General features: G+C 45.0%; 1 protein-coding gene across 1 annotated transcript in view; it reads right to left on the reverse strand.

Moving 5' to 3' along the window:
- Positions 1-24,464, reverse strand: part of LOC141121259 (von Willebrand factor A domain-containing protein 5A-like) — a 197,996-nt gene that overhangs the window by 150,617 nt on the left and 22,915 nt on the right. The window contains exons 2-3 of the mRNA XM_073611071.1: positions 20,775-20,842; positions 3,115-3,317 (exon numbers count right to left, since the gene is read on the reverse strand). Of these exons, the coding sequence (XP_073467172.1) occupies positions 3,115-3,317; positions 20,775-20,842 (271 nt within the window). The remainder of the gene's footprint in view (positions 1-3,114; positions 3,318-20,774; positions 20,843-24,464) is intronic.

A 24,464-nucleotide genomic window follows, 5' to 3' on the forward strand; every position in this document is an offset into this window, starting at 1 on the left:
CAGGACAAAACCCGGAAATGATAGAGAACATAGTTTTGTATTCATTGTACTTGGAGCCACTTTACAATGAAAATAATATATATCGGACACCTTACAAAAGGAAGGATAATTTACAAAAGAGATAAATATTTGGTAATATGGATAATAGCAAGCATAATATGCAAAAATCCACTACGCCATCTAGTGGGAAAAAAATAAAAAGGTTGTCTGCAAGAATAACCAAAAAGGGAATTGAATGATAATAATAAATATACAGATCCATGCATAATGAACTGACCAGGACACAGAGGACTAGAAAATCTCCTAGTCAGGAACTAATAATAGTTACTCTTAAATTACTTGTTATAAAAGTCTCATAAAAAATTAATTGATAATGGATATAAAGAAAAAAATCTACAAAAAATGTTATAATCCTGACCAAATGAATCCATGCCAAATGCCCTCCATGGAGACAGAAAAAATTGATATATATCTACAAAAAGTATATACAAAAAAAATATTATGAAAAAATATGAATAATTATATGTATTATAGAAGAAATAAAATATAATAAAAAAATTGAATAAAAAATGGAATAAAAAATAGTAGAAAATAAAACATATTGATAAAAAAATAAATGAATGATTCTATACATTACGGTTGTCCTTTTTATGAATAAATGGGACCCGGGATAAATCACAATAACGTACCAAATATAAGCATGGCTACCGAGGGTTCACAACAGGTACACATATTAAATAAATGGCAATTAGGAGTTATCAATAAATGCATTGAGAGCTACCTCTACATTGAGTCCAAAGGGTGTATAGCTCCTTAATCCAGGCCATTTCTAGCCTTGAGATCCCACATATCAAAGACCCACCCCTCCAATGAGGGGTGTACTTGTCAATCCCCAAGAAAATCGTCTTGGCAGGATTTTGGTTGTGGGCCTCAAGGTAATGTCTGGAGACTGGATGTTTGGGAAAACCAGTCAAAATGTTTGTCACATGCTCGTTTAACCTGACAGAGAGGGGGCGTTTGGTCCTACCCACATACTGCAGTCCACATGGACACTGAGATAGGTAGACCACCCTCTCTGTCGAGCATGTGATGAACTGTTTGATCTCGAACTCCACTGAGGTGCTAGTAGAGACAAACCTATGTGTTCTTCTATGTGTACATCCACTGAGAGAACTTACCCTACATTTTCTGCATTGATAAAACCCTGTTAGATTCTCAAAGAATCCTATCTTGTTAGAGGGAGGGTCAAGGATATTAGGAGCCACTCTCCCTCTCAGGGAGGAGGCCCCCTTATATATCACTTGTGGTCTAGCAGGAAGTACACTCTCCAAAGTATGGCCATTGGTGAGGATGTGCCAATGTTTCTTAAAAAGTTTGGCCACACTATTATGCTGTATCCAATAGGTGGTTATAAAAGGAATAGAGGGTGTTCTGTCTTGATTAGGTACTTTGGCCTTCAACAGATCTTTTCTATCAATTAATGATACCTCTTCAAGAGTGCTTCTAAGAGAGGTCTCAGGGTAACCCTTCTCTAAAAAGCGTTTGATGAGAATATCCGCCTGAAGTAGAAACTAACCATGATTGGAGCAATTACGCTTGAGGCGTATGCATTGGCTCTTGGGTACCGATCGCAGCCGCGCTCTATAATGGCAGCTATCAATAGATATATAAAAGTTGTGATCAGTGCCCTTAAAATAAGTGGCCGTAGTAAACTGACCGTCTTTAACCCCAATTTTCAGATTCAAGAAATTTATCTCAGTTTTGACTGGCTACGTAGTTAAGGTGAATACCTCTTTCATTAGTGTTTAACTCGCCCATAAATATATCTAGTTCATCTCGGCTACCATCCCATAGGAGGAGGATGTCGTCTATATACCGTGCCCACAGTACCACCCGAGATTTCGGGTGGGTATAGACGACATCCTCCTCCCACAGGGCCATGAAGAGATTAGCCAAATTGGGGGCACATTTAGCCCCATGGCGACCCCTCTGTCTTGCCTGTAGAACTGACCCCCAAACCAAAAGTAACTCCGGGTGGCCGCAAAAATTTTGTAAATAAGTAATTTTTCTCCTTCACTGATGTGCGCTGATGAAGCTGCAATGATGGGCACTGATGAGGCGGCAGTTATGGGCACTGATTAGGTGGCACTGATGAGGAGGCACTAATATGCCACACTGATGGCCACTGACAGGTGGCACTGATATGCGGTACTGATAAGCACTGATAGGTGGCACTGTTGGGCACTGATAGGCGGCATGGATAGGCAGCACTGATGGGGGGCACTGCTGGGGCTTTCCTCTAATCGGGCACTGATGATCAGTGCCCTGATTACCTGTCCAGGTCTCCCCTGTGAAGATATGCCGCGGATCGGCACTCCTCGCCACACACTCTGTCAGTGTGAGGAGAGCCGATTCACGGCACTTCCGTATGTGACCGGCTGTGATTGGACACAGTCGATCACATGGTTATCACATAGCTGTTTACAGAGATTGGGGTCCTGCCCGGAGTGTGATAGTGGCCTCCCTGGGGCGCCATCATATGATGTCCTCCCAGAATGAGAGCAGCACCATCCCTCCGTCATTTGACGGTGTGTGGGCGGCAAGTGGTTAATCAATAGAAATGATCGGGGAAGTCTCCCTGCTGTCAGAATACAATAGCTCAGCAGGAGGGATTCCCCCTATCATAGTAACATACAAGTGTGTGGACGAGGGAAATGAGTAGTTTTTTTTGTTCAACACACTGAATGAGAAAGGAAAAAAAATGACTCATACGGCTAGCATTAATCTTCATATCGATCCCAGGAGTTCCTGTAGAATCTGTTTGCTGCTAGCTCCAGAATGTACAGGGGGTCTTGATTTTTTTCTCCAAGTCAAAATTAACCTCTTCCCGACCACCCCACGCAGATATACTGCGGCAGGACGGCCTCTCTGCACCAGATCATGTTCTAGATATACGTGATATGGCACTTGGCGATCTGTTCCCGGCAAGGCAAAGGGTGAACTAATCATTGTACTATAGGCCGTATAATCACATAGCAATCTAATAAAGACAAAGAGTGTATATTCATGACATTTGAATGTGTTTTGATGTGTTTGTCTTGTAATCCTCATTACCTGCTTCTTCTCCTGGAGGTTGGCTACAATCTTCTTCCCCTCTATTGTGGCCTCAAAGCTGTAGACGGCAGAGTCTTCATCCATGGGAAAGACAAAGACCGCTTCCACCGTCTTCTCCTCCTTGTTCTTATATTTGAGAGTTGCCGATACGTCCGCCACAAAACCTTTCACCTGGACGTCAACCCAGATCCCCTGTAGAGGGACTGGACACACACACAGGAGAATCACACAATTAAATCTTCTGTCTTGTAATGTGAGGTGTAAATTTGATGAACACTTAGGTGGAATACAGTAATTTCCAGCTTCTTTCTAGATCAGAGCTATCCAAATTTTCTAAACAAAGGGCCAGTTTACTGTCCTTCAGATTTTAGGGGGTGGATTGTGGCATTTGGGAGTTGAAAATTTCCTGGCGTCAGTGGGAGGAAATAGTGCCCCAGCGTTGGGGTCAGTGGGAGGAATAGTGCCCCAGCGTTGGGGTCAGTGGGAGGAATAGTGCCCCAGCGTTGGAGTTAGTGGGAGGAATGGTGCCCCAGTGTTGGGCTCAGTGGGAGGAATGGTGCCCCAGCGTTGGGCTCAGTGGGAGAAATAGTGCCTCAGCGTTGGTATCAGTGGGAGGAATAGTGCCTCAGCATTGAGGACAGTGGGAGGAATGCTGCCCCAGTGTTGGTATCAGTGGGAGGAATAGTGCCCCAGTGTTGGTATCAGTGGGAGGAATAGTGCCCCAGCGTTGGTATCAGTGGGAGGAATAGTGCCCCTAGCGTTGGGGTCAGGTGGGAGGAATAGTGCCCCAGCATTGGGGTCAGGTGGGAGGAATAGTGCCCCAGCGTTGGGGTCAGTAGGAGGAACAGTGCCACAGCGTTGGGGTCAGTGGGAGGAACAGTGCTACAGCGTTGGGGTCAGTGGGAGGAACAGTGCCACAACATTGGGGTCAGTGGGAGGAATAGTGCCACAACCTTGTGGGTCAGTGGGAGGAACAGTGCCACAATGTTGGGGTCAGTGGGAGGAACGGTGCCCTAGCGTTGGGGTCAGTGAGAGGAATAGTGCCCCAGCATTGGGGTCAGTGGGAGGAATAGTGCCCCAGCATTGGGGTCAGTGGGAGGAACAGTGCCACAGCGTTGGGGCCAGTGGGAGGAATAGAATCTTGGATCAGTGGGAGGAAAGTGCCCCAAGGGCCTTATAAAGGTAAGCAGTTTGGAGACCACTGATCTAGAGGGATCAGGTATGGTGTGTGTGTATATACAGTGGGGACGGAAAGTATTCAGACCCCCTTAAATTTTTCACTCTTTGTTATAATGCAGCCATTTGCTAAAATCATTTAAGTTCAATTGTTTCTTCATTAATGTACACACGGCACCCCATATTGACAGAAAAACACAGAATTGTTGACATTTTTGCAGATTTATTTAAAAACAAAACTGAAATATCACATGGTCCTAAGTATTCAGACCCTTTGCTCAGTATTTAGTAGAAGCACCATTTTGATCTAATACAGCCATGAGTCTTTTTGGGAAAGATGCAACAAGTTTTTCACACCTGGATTTAGGGATCCTCTGCCATTTCTCCTTGCAGATCCGCTCCAGTTCTGTCAGTTTGGATGGTAAATGTTGGTGGACAGCCATTTTTAGGTCTCTCCAGAGATGCTCAATTGGGTTTAAGTCAGGGCTCTGGCTGGGCCATTCAAGAGCAGTCATGGAGTTATTGTGAAGCCACTTCTTCATTATTTTAGCTGTGTGCTTAGGGTCATTGTCTTGTTGGAAGGTAAGCCTTCGGCCCAGTCTGAGGTCCTGAGCACTCTGGAGAACGTTTTCGTCCAGGATATCCCTGTACTTGGCCGCATTCATCTTTCTCTCGATTGCAACCAGTCGTCTTGTCCCTGAAGCTGAAAAACACCCCCACAGCATGATGCTGCCACCACCATGCTTCATCGTTGGGACTATATTGGACAGGTGATGAGCAGTGCATGGTTTTCTCCACACATACCGCTTAGAATTAAGGCCAAAAAGTTCTATCTTGGTCTCATCAGACCAAAGAATCTTATTTCTCACCATCTTGGAGTCCTTCAGGTGTTTTTTTAGCAAACTCCATGCGGGCTTTCATGTGTCTTGCACTGAGGAGAGGCTTCCATCGGGCCACTCTGCCATAAAGCCCCGACTGGTGGAGGGCTGCAGTGATGGTTGACTTTCTACAACATTCTCCCATCTCCCGACTGCATCTCTGGAGCTCAGCCACAGTGATCTTTGGGTTCTTCTTTATCTCTCTCACCAAGACTCTTCTCCCCCGATAGCTCAGTTTGGCCGGACGGCCAGCTCTAGAAAGGGTTCTGGTCATCCCAAACGTCTTCCAATTAAGGATTATGGAGGCCACTGGGCTCTTAGGAACCTTAAGTGCAGCAGAAATTTTTTTGTAACCTTGTCCAGATCTGTGCCTTGCCACAATTCTGTCTCTGAGCTCTTCAGGCAGTTCCTTTGACTTCATGATTCTCATTTGCTCTGACATGCACTGTGAGCTGTAAGGTCTTATATAGACAGGTGTGTGGCTTTCCTAATCAAGTCCAATCAGTATAATCAAACACAGCTGGACTCAAATGAAGGTGTAGAACCATCTCAAGGATGATCAGAAGAAATGGACAGCACCTGAGTTAAATACATGAGTGTCACAGCAAAGGGTCTGAATACTTAGGACCATGCGATATTTCAGATTTTCTTTTTTAATAAATCTGCAAAATTGTCAACAATCCTGTGTTTTTCTGTCAATATGGGTTGCTATGTGTACATTAATGAGGAAAAAAATGAACTTAAATGATTTTAGCAAATGGCTGCAATATAACAAAGAGTGAAAAATATAAGTGGGTCTGAATACTTTCCGTCCCCACTGTATATATATATATATATATATATATATATATATATATATATATATATATGCAGCGCAGGTGTTTTTGCTATCTAATTTACCATATGAATAGTGTAATGTTTATGAGTTAGAGAATGGCTCCCTCTAGTGGCCGCAATGACTATGCATGATACTGTGAAGCCTAGAGGAAGTGACTTATCTGTTTAACTAGGCTGTGAACTACTTACCCACGATGCCTTGGTCACCTACCCACAATGCCAGGGACAGTACAGCCTGCTGGGTAGGCCATTCTTCGCTCTCTTCTTCCCGGGACGTGAAACCTGCCTGCAGGGACCTGAGTGGGTGTGATCAGAAGAGCTGCGGCCTGCTTGCTGGGAGCAGAGTTGAAGCCTCTGGAGTAGGTTTAACACACAGTGCGCTGGGCCAGCGCGTGATCAGACCAGAGGATTCAGCAAGAGAGTTCCCGGTCATCTGACGAAGCGGTGCAGCTTGACGGTGTCACCTGGGAGCGGAACTGGGATCACAGAAGTGGAGCAGCACAGTTGTTCGGGTCCTGTGTGGTGAGGGGGCTGTTGCACAAGATTTATATATTACTTTGTCACTTTGCAGACTAGTCCAGAGGAGTGCTGAGACTCATAGTTCTACGGAGCGGCTTCACTACATAGACTGTGTTTGACTGCAGGCCTCAAAGTTTGCCTCTCACATCACATAGAGTGTTCGGTTGCACTTTTCACAGAGGAGGAAGTTTGCACGTGTTTCACAACTAAGTTCACAGGTCACCTACCATCTTTATCTTATCTTAACATTTGCTTACTCATTGGATTACAAATACTGCAGTATAATAAGGCTAGCTGAAGAAAGAAGATCAAAGACTTTGCCATTCACTATAAAGCGCTTATTATTTCTCTTACACACACACTCTGTGGACTGCAGTGCAATCTAGGGGGAGCCCTTGAGTATATGTACTGTGTTGCCTTGTTATCCAATACTGTATAGTGTGCTGCAGGTTAGGAGTGTGTTTGCGCAGCTGCATTGGGAGTAGGAAAGTGCTCAGTGTCAAGGTTTTACCGCCCTGAGCATCAGTCCCACTTTGACACACGCCCGCACGCATTACTCATGTGATCTTTGAATCTGAATATTTATATGTACCTTGATTGTTATTGTGTTAACCTTGTGTATCAGAATGAACATTGTATTCTATATTCTAAACCAGTTTTCAGTAAACTTATTGTGTGGTTAAAGTACAAATGGTGTGAGACGTTGTCTATTGCTATAGTAGGTGGAGTGACGGATACCCAGGTAACGGTAAGGGTACAATATATAATACTTTTGCTGGGTTGTCCCTTGCTATTGGGATTCACACCAACACTATTACACAGCTGTGTCAAGTGGGTTGAGTCAATTTCTTGGGGGTGGAGAAGCAGAGTACAGGCCCAATTAAATACCAGCAGCTCCTTCAGGGGTAAGTGCTGCACGTGTTGGCTTGTCCAGGATTCTGTTACTCTGCAATCAAGCCAACCTAAAGGGCAACCCTGTGGTCCAGTGGTGCGAAGTGGAAGGCACACGCTCAGAAGCGAGCGTGGCCATTGAACTCCCAGGGGATGCCTGGGAGAAAGAACAGGTCAGTCAGGTGGTGAAGGCATTGTCCCCAGATAGGAAGGCCTGGGTGACTATTGGAGTGGAAAAAGGGAATTCCTGAAAATTTCAGAGGCACGAGTGTGCAGTTAGCTGACAGAACCAAGTTTTAACTGACACACCCAGAGGGATCGGGTGGAAGCCCTGCCAGCCTTGGGCAAGTAGAACCAACTCCGACCAAAAGTGTTAGAGGGTCCCCTTTGAAGAAGAAAAGGGCCGTTGTTAGAACACTCAGGGCTCACAAGAGAGGTTCCCAGTCAGAACGACAACTAACCGACCTGAAACAACAGTACCACGATATACGGGAGTGGTTCCAAGAAACTTCCAGCATGATTGCGGAGCATATTAAAGAGATAAGTGTCACATGCAAAGACCCGAGTAATGGTCAGCCAACCACAAGACACTTGCCATAGGTGACGATTCGGAAAGATTTCAAGATCGAAGGTCAGATAGGAGAGAAGGCACAGAAAGACAAGCTGTCCTACACAAACCTTCTGCATCAGATCGACATGGGACTCCAAAAAGGGTATCATGAATCTGAAATTGTAGAAACTGTGGTCAACGCCTTTAGTCTGGGCTTAAGTCCCAGAGGTATGCTGGAGATGAAGAATGGACTGACTTTAGTACAACTCAGGAGAATATTAAAGAGCTACTACAAAGAGGAAGATGCGGCCGAACTGTACCATCAACTAGTAAATATGACACAGAGCAGTCAAGAGACTCCCCAGCATTTCTTATTCAGGGCCATTGAGTTGAAAGACTGCCTGTTGTCTGTCTCACAAGGAGAAGACTCAGATGAACACTTCGGGGCTGAACTGATACAAAAGAAATTTCTGAGGTCCGTGGCTACAGGACTGAGGAGTGACTACATCAAGTTCCAGTTGAGGTAGTATTTGCATGATCCCTCCATTCCAGATGAGGTGCTCATAGAAGAGACTAATGAAGCAGTCAAGATGGAGATGGAAAGGGAGAAGAAACAAAAGAGAGTTCAGTCCAACAACACAACGAGAACCAAAGAATGCCAGTCCAATTTTCTGCAGTGTTCTCAGGAACCCAGTGTTCTGAATGCTGATCAAATGTCTTGGTCCTCACCCATACAACATCTGCCAAGGTGTGATTCTCTCTAACGAGCAGGGCCCACTGATTCCTCCTGTATTGATTTGTATTGTAAGTGTACTGTCTGCCCTCATGTTGTAAAGCGCTGCGCAAACTGTTGGCGCTATATAAATCCTGTTTAATAATAATAATAATAATTCTGAACTAAAACAATTATTTCAGATGCAAAAGGAGATGTTAGAGTTGATGGCTCTGTTGACTGCCAAATTAATTGCTCCACAGAAAAATAAAGGCTCAGTACCCAAGACCCCGATGGGTTTTACAGCCGCTCAGGCAGAGAAGCTGGCGAAACAAAAGACCTGTTTAAACTGTGGAGGAGTTGGACATTACCTACCGCCAAGTATGTCCAAGTCCAGTAAAGCCTGAAGCACAACGCCAGGAGCCAGCGGGAAACTTCAGAGGGCCCCAGTGAAGGAGTCAACTGGGTGCCCTGTTACATCAACTAACTCCAAACAACCCAATGATACCCAGAAACCACAGAGAGAGCTCAAGCTCAAGGGATTCCTCCAGTGCTGTCCCTGGGCGACCCAGCAACTCATTACCTGAACCCCGGGAGGCCAGACGTTGGAGAGCCAATGCATGCCAGACTCCTGGAGCCCCACCTAGGCCATAGTCAAATCAGAACCTCCGGAAGAGAGGTGTCAAAATACAAATCACCAAACAGGCTCAACCTGTCACTTCCCACAGATTCCCTCCCAAGCTGGTGGGACCCTCTCCAATTATCTCCATTCAAGTGGAGGGAGTTTATGCCAAAGCCCTTTTGGATACTGGAGCTCAAGTAACTCTCCTCTATAGAGACTTCTATGACAAGCATCTCAAACACTTGCCACTATAGAAGTTGTAAGAGTTAGAAATATGGGGCCTAGGGATCCAGAATTTCCCTTATGATGGCTACCTACCCATTAAGCTGACCTTCGACCCCAGTGTGGCGGGAAAGGCCGAGACCTTTGATACTTTGGCTGTGGTCTGTCCTCACCCACCAGGGATGCACTTTTTCATCATTGGGACCAATACCGACCTGGTCAGAAGACTGTTAACACGTCTTGTCCAAGAGTGTACCAGAGCCTAGTACAAGAGCAAGAAGCCCCACTGGAAGGAGTGGGCAAAATCTGGTGCTTGGTCCGGAGTGAGAAGGTGTTGCAGCCAGGTGAAGTAGTATGTTTGACTTCATCAAGCTGAGTTGAAGGGAACCGGGCCCTTTCATCGTCCTTGAGGGGGACAGTCAGAAGGAAGACAAGGGGCTGGAAATATTTCCAGAAGTGATATCAACCAAGGCACTACAGAGAAGTCACGGGAAGGTCTCAGTCAGTGTTCGAAACACAACAGCCTCGCCTGTGAAGATGCCAGCTCGGATGTTACTGGAGCAAGTAAACCCAGCCACCCCAGTCTCCCCATGTGATTTGGGATGTGGTAGAGGTGATGAAATCCCTGTAGAAGAATTCTACCCAAAGGACACCCCTCTCACACCTGCCTGGATGGAGAGGGCCAAGACTCAGCTCCTAAGATGGCAAACTGCATTTTCAAAGAGTGAGTTCGATGTGGGTCTTGCAAAAAGTGCCAAACACAAGATCCGACTGGAGGAAGATAAACCCTTCCGAGAAAGGGTCAGACGTATCCCTTTGGGAGACTTGGAGGGCCTGCGGGAACAGCTGGCCGAGCTGAAAACAGGAATTATCCGCGAGTCTCAAAGTCCATATGCTTCTCCTATAGTGATGGTGAGGAAGAAGAATGGGTCATTGCGGCTATGTATTAACTACAGGATATTAAACTGAAGGACCATTCCCGACCAATACACCACACCCAGAATAGAAAATGCTTTGCAGAGCCTGTCAGGGGCGAAGTCGTTCAGTGTGCTGGATTTGAAAAGTGGATATTATTAAATTCCCATGCACCCTGAAGATAGGGAGAAGACCGCTTTCATTACCCCGATGGGGTTCTTCGAGTTTAACCGCATGCCACAAGGCCTGTCCGGAGCCCCAGCCACTCCAGAGATTGCTGGAAAAGACTGTGGGTGACATGAAGCTGATTGAAGTGTTCGTATACCTAGATGATATCATTGTGTTTGGCAAGACTTTGGAAGAGCACGAAGAGCGCCTGGAGAAGGTCCTGAAGAGGCTCCATGACGAAGGCCTGAAGCTCTCCATGGAAAAGTGCCAGTTCTACCAACCTTCAGTCAATTACCTGGGCCACATCGTGTCTGCCGAAGGGGTGGCTACAGGTCCTCAGAAGCTAGAAGCTGTCGCCTCTTGGCCTAGACCCACGAACGTGACCAAGCTTAGGTCATTCTTGGGGTTCTGTTCCTATTACTGGAGGTTTGTAGAGGGGTTTGCCAAAATAGCTCACCCACTCACTGAGCTATTAAAGAACCAAGAAGATTCTGGTTCAGACTCAGATAAACCTGGAAAGCCAGCAGAAGGACCCAGGAAGAAGAAAGAGTCTATCCAAGACCAGTGGACCCCTCAATGTGAACAGGCATTCAGGCAGCTGAAGTAGTCTTACAACTGCCCCGATCGTGGCCTATGCAGACCCTGCCAAACCTTATGAACTGCATGTAGATGCCAGCTGAGACGGGCTGGGCAGAGTGCTTTACCAGGAACATGATGGACATTTAAGGCCTATCACTTATGTGAGCCGGTGTCTGGCACCTGCCGAGAGAAATTACCCCACCCACAAGCTTGAATTCCTGGCCTTGAAGTGGGCTGTGGTGGATAAACTAAGAGACTACCTATATAGTGCAGAGTTCATGATCAAGACGGACAACAACCCTCCCACGTACCTTCCCACTACAGCAAAGCTAGATGCCACGGGCCATAGATGGTTGGCCGCCCTCTCGGGGTTTACCTTCAGCTTAAAGTATCGACCAGGGGTCGGGAACCGAGACGCAGATGCGTTGTCAAGAAGATCCCACTGTTCCCAGAACTCCTCAGTAGAATGGACCCAGCTGACCCCTGAAGGGGTAAGAGCCCTTTGGGAAGGGGCGGAACAAGTAAAAGGTGGAGCCAGGGCTGAGGAAGTTGGAGTGTCAGCTGCAGGGGTACCCAAATGCTATTGCGATATCACTCAAGATGGAGATGAGGGTCTGCCAAAGCTTTCTCGGAAGGACCTCCGTAGGGTCCAACAGTAAGATCCCCTCTGCAGTGTAGTACTAAAGGCCTTGGAGGGCCAATGCCCTGATTTACTTCTCACTAACACTCAGAAGGAAGCTCGCCAGCTGCATAAGAAGTGGGAACGGTTGCAGCTGCAACAAGTGGTGGTCTACCGAAGGGGCCCCTCTGAAGATCCCGAAGAAAAGTGGCAGTTGCTTCTACTTGAGAAACATAGAGAAAAGGTGTTGATCGCCTTTGCATGATCATCATGGCCATCTGGGGTCAGAAAGGACTTTTCAACTAGTGAGAGACAGATTCTATTGGCTTTACATGAGGACTGAAGTTAAGAATTGCTGCCACTCATGCCTCAGATGCGTCCAGAGGAAGACTTTACCTCAGCGAGCCACCCCAATGGGCCATCTGGAGAGTCAAGGGCCAATGGATCTGGTATGCATTGATTTCCTATGTTTGGAGTCTGACCTGAGTGGGCTGGGAAACATCCTTGTAGTGACTGATAATTTCACCTATTATGCTCAGGCATTCCCTACAAGGGATCAGCAGGCAGCTACAGTGGCAAAGACCTTAGTAGAAAGATTCTTCATCCATTATGGTTTGCCCCAGCGTATTTACTCAGACCAAGGAAGAGATTTTGAGAGTACCCTCATTAAAAGACTATTGGACTTGTTAGGCATTCAGAAATCCATAACTACTCCCTACCATCCTCAAGGGGATCCTCAACCAGAGAGGTTTAACCAAACCCTCTAGAACATGTTGGGGACTCTGGCCTCTGAGCAAAAGCAACAGTGGAGTAAACACATAGTAGCCATGGTACATGCCTACAACAGTACCATAAGTGATGCTACAGGGTACTCCCCTTATCGTCTCATGTTTGGACGAGAAGCCCGACTATCGGTGGATTTAGCTTTCGGCACTTCTCTGGACCATGCTTCAGTGACTTTACACCGAGGGTATGTGGAGAAGTCTGAAAACCACCTATGATAAAGCTCAAGCTGTCTCAGATGCTAGAGGACAGAGGAACAAGAGGAATTTTGACCTCAAGGTGGGGATATAAGATCTACAACCTGGTGACAGATTGTTTTTGAGGAATCTGGGCATACCCGGGAAGCACAAGCTGGCTGATCGGTGGAAGACACAGCCATACATTATATGCAAACGACTTCCGGGGCTACCAGTGTATCAGATTCGGCCAGAAGGAAGTACTGGGCCATATAAGACTTGGCATCGAAACCACCTCTTGCCTTTATCAGAAGCGATCCGGGTAACTCCTCGCCAGGAATTACCATCCTCATGCACCACCTTTCAGAGACCTCAACTGGTGACTGGGTCACAGTCTGGATCCCTTGCTAAAAATAATGAAGACAGTGAGGAGGAAAAGATGGGGATAGGCTGGTTATGGTCATCTAATATGTCAGAAGCTGATGAAAACTTTTTTCCCGCACAAGGGCAAAAGACAGTAGAGTTCTTCAGCCGGAGGCCCCTGAATTTGTGCCGCAAAATGGGCATTCTGAGGACTCTCCACACTTGATGCAGGAAGCTGAATCTGAGAATTCATTGTCTTCCAGTGAGACTGAAATACAAGATGCTGAAGTATCAGAGGACGAAGCGGGGAAAGATAGTGTCAGTGCACAGATGGCCCCAAAACCCAAAGAACAGATAGCCAAGAGAATTATCCAACCACCAAAAAGACTGACATATGATGAGTTGGGAAAATGCTCTGAAGAGGCTCGGTTTATTGCAAAAAGAAATCCTGAAAGGCCGGGTCCCTCCACTGTCGATTTAGTGAGGGACAACCCGACCTCACCCCTTGACACATTTGTACATGACACCATGGTGTCAGCTGCAGGTACACAGAACAGTCTCCCATCACACGATAATTGGTGGGAGGCTCCTCTGTCTGTTTTATGTCATTGATTGAAGGCAAAAACATGCAATAGGTCACGAATTTTAAATACCTTTGGGGACCAAAGGTTCAAAGCAGGGGGAGTATGTAGCACAGGTGTTTTTGCTACCTAATTTACATTATGAATAGTGTGATGTTTATAAGTTAGAGAATGGCTCCCTCTAGTGGCCGTAACAACTATGCATGATACTGTGAAGCCTAGAGGAAGTGACTTATCTGTTAAATTAGGCTGTGAACTACTTACCCACGATGCCTTGGTCACCTACCCACCATGCCAGGGACAGAACAGCCTGCTGGGTAGGCCTATAGAAGAGACAGTGAGGCCAATGCCTCGCTCTCTTCTTCCCGGGACGTGAGACCTGCCTGCAGGGACCTGGGTGGGTGTGATCGGAAGAGCTGCGGCCTGATTGCTGGGAGCGGAGTTGAAGCCTCCGGAGTAGGTTTAACACACAGTGCGCTGGGCCAGCGTGTGATCGGACCGGAGGATCCAGGACACCCAAAGGAGCCAGCAAGACAGTTCCTGGTCATCTGACGAAGCGGTGCAGCTTGACGGTGTCACCTGGGAGCAGAACTGGGATCACAGAAGTGGAGCAGCACAGTTGTTCGGGTCCTGTGTGGTGAGAGGGCTGTTGCCCAAGATTTATATATTACTTTGTCACTTTGCAGACTAGTCCAGAGGAGTGCTGAGACTCATACTGTAGTTCTACAGAGCGATTTTACTACATAGACTGTGTTTGACCGCAGGCCTCAAAGTTTGCCTCTCACATCACATAGAGTGTTCGGTTGCACTTTTCACAGAAGATGAAGTTTGCACGTGTTTCACAACTAAGTTCACAGGTCACCTACCATCTTTATCTTATCTTAACATTTGCTTACTCATTGGATTACAAATACTGCAGTATAATAAGGCTAGCTGAAGAAAGAAGATCAAAGACTTTGCCATTCACTATAAAGCGCTTATTATTTCTCTTACACGCACACGCTGTGGACTGCAGTGCAACCCAAGGGGAGCCCTTGAGTATATGTACTCTGTTGCCTTGTTATCCAATACTGTATAGTGTACTGCAGGTTTGGAGTGTGTTTGCGCAGCTGCATTGGGAGTGGGAAGGTGCCCAGTGTCAAGGTTTCACCGCCCTGAGCATCAGTCCCACTTTGACGCACGCCCGCACACGTTACTCATGTGATCTTTGAATCTGAATATTTATATGTACCTTTAATGTTATTGTGTTAACCTTGTGTATCAGGGGGGGGGCGTGACTTCCGCTGATACGACCGGATGTGAGCGGCGGAAGCTCTGAGTCAGCCTGAGTCTCCGCCAGTATCCTGAACAGTACATGCTACAAACCGAGACCCAAGACCCCGATATACCCGGCAGCGAGATGAGTACTAAGCAACTGGCAGCCGATCGCCTAAAAGAGTTTGTGAGGACGGAGAAAACTGAAAGCGTCCAGCGCCCTCCACAGACAAGGAGCGGCGGGCCTTCGGCGCTGGAAGTCCAGAAAACGAACGTGCCTCCGTCTCAAGCTGAGAAACCAGAGAAAGCTACGAAGCTAACACTGGAGCAGGTGAGCGGACAACTAATGGTGGCCATCCAAGCAAGCAGCGTGGGGCTGACAGGTAAAATGGATGAGATCAGAACGGATATTGGACTGATTAGGCAAGATATGCATAGTATCAGAGATAGGATGACCGAGGTGGAAAATAGGATATCTCAATTGGAAGATACAGTAATTCATATACCTAAAAAGATAGCAACAGCAGAAAAGCAGATTGGTACATGGCAGCAGAAAACAGATGATTTTGAGAATCGGATGCGCCGCAATAATATAAGAATAATAGGTCTTCCGGAGAAAGTGGAGGGGTTTAACCCGGGGGACTTTGTTGAAAAATGGTTGTTAAAAATATTTCCAGAGATGGAGGTATCAAAGGCATTTGCGGTGGAACGAGCGCATAGAGTCCCTGCAGTAATACCTAAGCCTGGGTTCCCCCCTAGACCTCTGCTGGCGCGACTCTTGAATTGCAGGGACAGAGATACAATTCTGCAAAATGCAAGACAAAAAAGAGAGATCCATTATGAGAACAGTAAAGTCTCAATATTTCCAGACTTTTCTTTAGAGCTACAAAAGCAGCGAGCAACTTTTTATGAGGTTAAGAAGAGTTTGAGAGAAGCAGGAATAGAATACTCCATGGCATATCCAGCCCGGTTGAGAGTGGAGGAAGGAGGAAAGACTGTCTTTTTTAATACACCGGAGCAAGTTAAAGAATGGATTCGAACAATCAAATCTGTACCTAAATAATATGAAATAGAAAATCGTGAGATGATCTAAAGAAAAAGAACTACCGGGACAGAATACTGGAAGAGAGGGGGGGGGATATGTTTGATGGATGGCGGGAGGGGGTGGGGGAGGGAGAAAAGAAATGGTGGGGTTTTTTTTTTTTTTCCTCTCCTTCCTCCCCCCTGTGACCCCTGCCGGAGGTTGATACAGGGGACATGGGGGAGACGCGGGAGAATGTAGTGTAACCCATTCATCACAGAGTGGGAGTAATGGTGTGCCCCAGAGGGGGATGGATAAGGGGGTTGCTGTGGATAGATACATTTGTTTTTGTGGAGTGACAACATTGGGAGGTGGGGTGGAATGAAAGTTAATTACACAGTACGATTTAATCACGGAAATACAGGAGGATGGAGATTCACTTTTCCTTTTTTTTTTGTCTCTCCCTCTCCCTCCCCCTCCCGCTTTTTCTTCCCGAGAGATAGGGAAGGATATATTAATGAAAGAACCCTTCTTTTCTTTTTTTTCTTTTTTTGGAGGGGGGGGTGGAGGAGTAGACAGGCTGAAACAAGACAAATTACCTATATAAAAGCTGATGCGATGTGTCGGTAATGCCCTAAACTTAAGTATGTGTTTGATGTATGAATGGATGAATGGAGAGAAAAAGAAAATATGGTTACCAAATTATTAAAAATGGGTAAAAATGAATAATAATTGTACCTTTATATCGTGGAATGTGAGAGGCATGGGTACACGAGTAAAAATGGCACAGGTATTTGCAGAAATTAAGAAAACGCAGGCCAAAATAATTTGCATCCAAGAAACACATATGGTTAATGAGAGGCTTGATTATTTAAAAAGACCATGGATACAATGGTCTTGCCACTCTTGCCACACAACTTTTTCGAGAGGGGTTTCATTAATGGTGCACCAGTCGGTGGCATGGGAGTGCATCAGGGTAAGGAGGGATTCAGAAGGGCGGTATGTTTTTGTCTTTGCCCTGGTGCACTCACTTCCAATGATTATTATGGGGATATATAATCCACCCCCAGCTACACTGGGAGTACTGAAAGAAGCAATGTTATTTATGTCAGAATATCCAGAGGCATATGTTATATGTATGGGAGATTTTAATATGTGGTTGGATCCAAAGATGGATAGATTTGGAAAAAAAAGTCTTGGGAGAGGTGAAGGGTCTAAAATGTTGGATTGCTTCCTAAAGGAGGTGGGGTGGCTCGATATTTGGAGGATTAGAAACCCAGGAGTCAGGGCCTATTCATGGCACGCTCCGGGTAGGGGGAGCATGTCCAGGATAGACCTGGCTCTGGGAAATGAGAGAATACTCCCAATGGTGCATTCAGCTGCATACATGATTAAAGGGGTGTTTGACCACTCGGCTTATCTTTGAGCTAAGGATGGGTCCCAGAGGAAGAAGGCCGGGTTACAGAATACAGCCCTACTGGCTAGCCTAGATTGGGACAAATGACCGTATACCGGAGCAAATGGAAATGTTTCTGGAGACCCATGGGGACAGTATAAAGGAGGGAGCAACATGGGATACTTTTAAGGCATATATAAGAGGGATAGTAAGATCGACAATATCATATATTAAACGCACCAATAGGCAAGAGGAAGAGGAAATGGAAACAGAATGTAAAAAGACTGAAACAGAGTTTATTGAGAACCCCTCTATTATGAATCAAATAAAATGGGTAGGAGCGGTGCGCCAATATAAGAACCAGTTATTAATTAAAAATAAACGTAAGAAGCTCCAGTTAAAACAAAAAAATTATGACCAAGGACACTATGCCAATAAAATAGTAAATTATCTGATAAAACAACAAGTATCCACACTGGCTATAACAGAAGTAAGGACTGAGAAGGGGGAAATAGTCAAGTCAGTGGAGGACATTAGGGAAACCTTCTATAGATATTATGAGAAAATGTATACATCAACGCTGACATGTACAGGAGAGGACATAGGAAAATATCTAGAGGATTTGGAGTTCCTGAAATTATCAGAAGAGCAAAAAGAGGAGCTGGAGAAAGATATTGAAGTGGAGGAAGTAAAAGAAGCTATAGAGTCTTTGGGAAAGGGCAAATCACCAGGACCCGATGGTATCCCATTGGAAATATACCAGAGGTATGTGGAGATTATTGCCCCAACACTGACTAAGATGTATAGGGGGACATTTGATCGGGGGGAGATGCCTGTATCCATGTATGAAACAACAGTAATACTGATACCAAAACCAGAAAAAGACAGGAAGGAATGTGCGCCCTACAGACCAATATCTTTGTTAAATATCGACTACAAAGTATTGGCAAAGGTATTGGCTAAAAGGCTTAATGGGGTTATTCTATCTATTGTTTCAGAGGATCAAACAGGATTTATGCCTGGGAAGTCCACTACAAATAATATTAGAAGAACTCAGCTGATGGTTCAGATGAAAGATTATTTTCCGGAGTCGAGTGCCTTGGCATCGCTGGATACGGCCAAGGCATTCGACTCTATAGAATGGGAATTCCTGCAGGCAGTGTTGGAAAAAAGTGGATTTGGGGAAGGATTTAGGAAATGGGTGAGAATATTGTATAAACAACCATGCTCTAACCTCTTAATAAATGGAATTCTGTCCCCCACAGTCAAATTGCAAAGGGGAACGAGACAGGGGTGCCCGTTGTCCCCCCAATTGTTCTCACTTGCTATAGAGGTACTAGCCAATAGATTTAGACAATCTAAAATATATAAAGGGATAAGAGTGGGGGATAAGATAGAACACATAGGACTATATGCAGATGACATCATATTATATATGGAGGATGCACACAGCTCACTAGGGGAGGCGATGAAGATAATAGAAACATATGGGATACTATCGGGACTTAAAATAAACTGGCAAAAATCAGCTTTGATGTTACTAAAACCAGGAAAGGAGAGGAATTTTCAGACCCCATTAAAAATAGTGGACACCTTTAAATATTTAGGAATAAATATTACATTGGAAGCAGAAGAAGCCCTTAAAGCAAATATAGACCCCTTGGTAGAATATTTAAAGAACAAAGTGGGGGTATGGAAAAAACTACTGTTATCAATGGCAGGGAGAGTACAGCTGATTAAATCTATTATACTACCGAAGTGTCTCTATGTGATGGCGCACTCGGAGGTAAAAATACCAAAATATATATTTATAAAATTGAACTCCCTCTTAACTAGATTCATCTGGGCAAATGGGTGTTGTAAATTAAAACTCTCCACGTTACAAAGACCTAATAATGCAGCAGGACTGGCAATACCAGATCTCTACTTATATTATTTGGCGGGACAATTAAAACATTTAAGGACCTGGGTAGTTCAGGAACGAGAAACAAGGGTGGAGAAATATTTACTAAATAAAATGCAAGTAGGAGACCTGGTAGGATTAGAAATAGCAGAATTAAGAAAGATTGGAATAAAAATTCCTCTTCTAAAGCTGGCTAGGTGGAAGGAGGTAAAAAAATTAACGGGGTATGGGGATACTCCACCAGAAATACCATTATGGAATAACCCAATGTTTGAAAAATTAGAAATATTTGAAGATAGTAGTTACTGGAAACAGAACAAAATAAAAACAATTGGACAGATGTATAATAACAATGTAATAGTGACATATGAAAATATGTGTAAAAAATACAACCTCCAGAGTAAACAATTTTATAGATACCTACAGCTAAGACACTTACTACGAGAACAGTTTGAAAGGAAAGAACCAAAAATCTCTAGATATCCTCTCATAGGAATATTAAAATCTCAAGGACCAAAGGGACTGATATCTAAGTTGTATTCACACTTGCTACAGAGTAAAAAAAAGGGGGACCCGGTGGGTGTGAGGGAAAAATGGCAGGGAGTCATCCCGGGAATGAGTGAGCAGGACTGGGATGAAATCTGCTCCTCGCACCTGAAAGTATCACCGGCAATAAATAATAGAATAATTCAATTAAATATAATACACCAGACATATTTGGCACCAAATAGACTACATAGGATGGGGAGGATGCAGGCGTCAGACTGTACAAGATGCGGAGCGAGAGGAGCGGATTTCATTCATGTCATGTGGCAGTGTGGATGTATAGGAAGGTATTGGTAACAGGTAGTTAAGAAACTAGGCAAAGTCATAAATAAACCAATGACGGCTACGGTGGAGTTGTGTGTGTTGGGGGTGGTAAAAGATAGTGTGTGCGGTTACACTAGGATATTTTTACAAAAAGTATTATTCCTGGCCCGAAAACAAATAGTGGAAAAATGGATCCAGCCAAGCCCACCTTCAATAAATCAGTGGGTTAGGGTGGTAAACCAGATGGTCCCATGTGAGAAAATAATGTATGAACTAAGAGGAAATATACAGAAATACGATAAGGTTTGGGAAAAATGGAATAAATCACATTTGACGACAGATATAGGAAGACCAGAAATTACAGTATAAAACAAATAAAAGAAGAAAGAATTAGTGACCATAAGATGAATGAGAGGGAAGATTGAGTGTAAGTGTGGGAATGATTATGATATTTATGTAAAATATGTGAAAGTAAAAGTATAGAAGTGACAATGTAAGTTGTGTCAAATAACTTGTAAAAGTAAAATTTTGCAATAAAGAGTTTGAAAAAAAAAAAAAAACCTTGTGTATCAGAATGAACATTGTATTTTATATTCTAAACCAGTTTCCAGTAAACTTATTGTGAGTTACATTGGTCCAAGTTGGGGGCGGATATTCTGTAATCTGCCGTTGCTTGTACACTCACCTGGCTGGTGGGAAGCCACGATGATGAGACCACAACATGGAGGAAATGGCGGCATTTTTGCAAGTTTTCTGAAAGGAAATAAAATATATAAAGTGTCAGATTTTATAGCTGCAGCCTGTGTGTACAGAATACAGACTACCAACAGAGTCCTTTTCCCTCCTTCACCACCTACTGCTGACTCTTATGCACTGTACACACGGTCGGATTTTCAGATGGAAAAAGTGCGATCGGATTGTGTTGTCGGAAATTCCAATCGTGTGTGGGCTCCATCGGACTTTTTCCGTCGGAATTTCCGACACACAAAGTTTGAGAGCAGGCTAAAAAATTTTCCGACAACAAAATCTGATCGGTTAAATTCCGATCGTGTGTACACAAATCCAACGCACAAAGTGACACGCATGCTCAGAATAAATTAAGAGACGAAAGCTATTGGCTACTGCCCCGTTTATAGTCCCGACGTACGTGTTTTACGTCACCGCGTTCAGAACGATCGGATTTTTCGACAACTTTGTGTGACCGTGTGTATGCAAGACAAATTTGAGCCAACATCCGTCGGAAAAAATCCTAGGATTTTGTTGTCGGAATGTCCGATCAATGTCCGATCGTGTGTACGGGGCATTAGAACCCGCATGCATTCAGCTCATGTACTGTATGTCCTCCACTGGGTGGGCAGGAAGTCAGGTAAAGCCATCCTGGCCTTCCTTTCTTCCTGTGTATATTCTCTATTCACCGGACACACAAGGCCTTCTGTAAAACTGAACTCCAGGTCAACATATACAACCGATTCAATCATACAGTTTGCAATGTACATAGATTTGCAAAACAAATGGGATAAAGGAATATTCCTGAACTTTGTTTTTATCTCATGGTTACTGTAACGTGTGAATGCATCAATGCAGCGCATGTTATCTCATCTTGGCTTCATTGAGTGAGTTTACCAAAAATGTAAATATTGCAGAATATACAGCCTCATGCTACATAACTAAGATCCATTTCATGCTGAATAAACTAAATTATTAATGTATCTTTAGATAGATTTTTACTTCAAAAAGCATTTTATTAAAATAAATTTGATAAAAATAAAAAAAACAAATTTTTTTGGATTTAAAAAAAAAAATCATTGATTTTTATCCACCCTGCTGCAAACCGTAAAGCCCGGTCACCTGACACCCCCCCCCTCCCCCCAGGGAACAATAACAGACTGAACTCATCTCTGTTGCTCTGCTCTCTCCTTCTATCAGAGTATTTGTACATCCAGTACACCTGATTGGTCTCTCGTGCTGCTCTTCCAGTTGGGGCTTTTTCATACAGTAATAACTCGGATTGCAAGTAACGCGGTTTACGAGTGTTTCGCAATCGAGGTATTTTTTTTTTTAATCCTCCCATAACAATAGATGCCCCTCAGCAACAAAATACCCCCCCCCCCCCCCCACTCCAAGAAAACAACAGATCACCAACAAAAGACCCCACAAAAAACAAAAAACAACCCCCACAGCAATAATACATGCCCCACCTCTTACAATAATAGATCCTCCTCAGCAACAAAAGACCCCCTCAACAACAATAGATCTCTCGAAAAAAACAAACAACCTCGTAGCCAGCAACAGATGTTCCTCCTCCCACAAGGAAAAAAAGTCCCAGATATCTCCTCATCCAACTGCACCACACACACCGTGCCCCATTAATTCCTATGGATGAGCCCGACTCATGGGAATCCTCCCGTAGAAACAATTAAGGTAGCACTTTTTGTGAATAAATTCTACCCGTATTTTAGTGTTTGATGGGAAGAGATAAAACCAGTGTCAGAGTTTCTGTGTCCCATTGGGGGAGATATACTCACTTACTGTTTCACACATACACTATATTACCAAAAGTATTGGGACGCCTGCCTTTACACGTACATGAATGGCATCCCAGTCTTCGTCCGTAGGGTTCAATATTGGGTTGGCCCACCCTTTGCAGCTATAACAGCTTCAACTCTTCTGGGAAGCCTGTCCACAAGGTTTAGGAGTGTGTCTATGGTAATATACCATATTTATCAGCGTATAACACGCGCTGGAGTATAACACGCACCCCAAGTTTAGGAGGGAAGTTTAAGGAAAAAACTTTTAGGAGGGAAGTTTAACGAAAAAAATTTACATTTTAAATGCCCATTAATGCACCCTTATCAGTGTACATCTGCAGCCTTCCCCAAAATTGCAGCATGTTTGGGCTTTAAATTTACCGCCGCCGAGATATTCGGCTCTTCTCAGCTCTTCTCGGCTCCTCTCGCCGCCGACATAGGCCGAGCTGAGTGTACTGTGTACTTGTGTACTCGGCTACTCGGCTCCGCTCGCAATCACTCCCCCGTCCCGCCCCTTGGCCCAGCTCCTATGATGGACACAACACTGCTCCAATGGCGGGACCTAAAGGCTAGGAGGCGGGACTGGGCGTGACTGCGAGTGGAAGTATATTGGTACTGTTGGGTGGTACTGGTACTGCTGGGTAGTACTGGTACTGTTGGTTGGTACTGGTACTGCTGGCTGGTACTGGTACTGGTGGCTGGTACAGATACTGGTGGCTGCTTTCCCAGATCGTGGGTTTCTCCATCCTGACCCGCCATCCCCGAGTATAATTGTGACAGAAGTATGTAGCTGCAGTAGAGAGCAGAGCCGATGCTTCCTGTCACAGGCGGAGTACATTTGGTATCACTCCACCTGTGAAGGAGCCGGCGCTTTACAGGAAGCATGGGCTCTGCTTCCTCTAGTGGCGGCTCTATTCTTCGCACTAATTCTCGGAGACGGAACCTGTGATCTGGGCTTGCCGACCCGCCATCTCAGAGCAAGACATGGCGGGCCACATCGGAGGGCGACTCTTGCCACATGTGGCCCCCGGGCTCGCGCTTGGGCACCCCTGGCTTAGATGGTCATCATCCATATAATGGCTGGTTGGTGGTAAGCCTAGATCTAGGGTTGCCACCTTTTCTTCAAGTCAAACCCAAACTTTTTTTTTTCCAACAAGGAAACCCGAACACTTTAGCGGTGCACAGCAATTTTTTTTATAGTATAAACTATACATATATTTTGCTATTAAATAACATTTCTAATCATATGAAGTTAATCACAAGAGTCCCTCCTTACATCGGAGGCCACAGAGTTCCCCTTTTACATCTGAACTCGCAGACTCTGATGTAAGGGAGAACTCCGGGGACTCTAACATAAGGGATGCTCTGGGAACCCTGATTTAAGGGGGAACACTAAGAACTCTGATGCACAGAGAAGATTCTGATGTAAGGGGGGAAACTGTGGCCTCTGGTGTAAAGGGGAACTCTGATGTAAGGGGTGCTCTGAGAACCCTGAATTACCTTAGTGTACTCACTCAGAGGCAGGAGAGAGAAGAGGGGAGGGGGGGAACTTCAGTCATAGACAGGGATGGATGGTGAGCTCACTCACCCCTTGGCAGTCCGCACCTCTCATCCAGATAGATCTGTGGCATGCTGGGCTTTAAATTTCCCGCCACCACTTCCCTTTTCTGAAACACAGCGCCGGAGATCGAAGTGTGGGTAGACACAGAGGGCTAGGAGCGGGAGGAAGAGGAGCAGGTTGAGCCCTCTCTCCTCTCCCGTCTGTGTGTGTGTGTGGTGGGAGGGGGAGACTTTTAGTGCTGGCTTTGGGCAGTGTGAGAGAGAGTGTAACAGACACTCTCAGCTTA

The sequence above is a fragment of the Aquarana catesbeiana genome, linkage group LG01, assembly GCF_042186555.1.
Source record: "Aquarana catesbeiana isolate 2022-GZ linkage group LG01, ASM4218655v1, whole genome shotgun sequence".
NCBI lineage: Eukaryota > Metazoa > Chordata > Amphibia > Anura > Ranidae > Aquarana > Aquarana catesbeiana.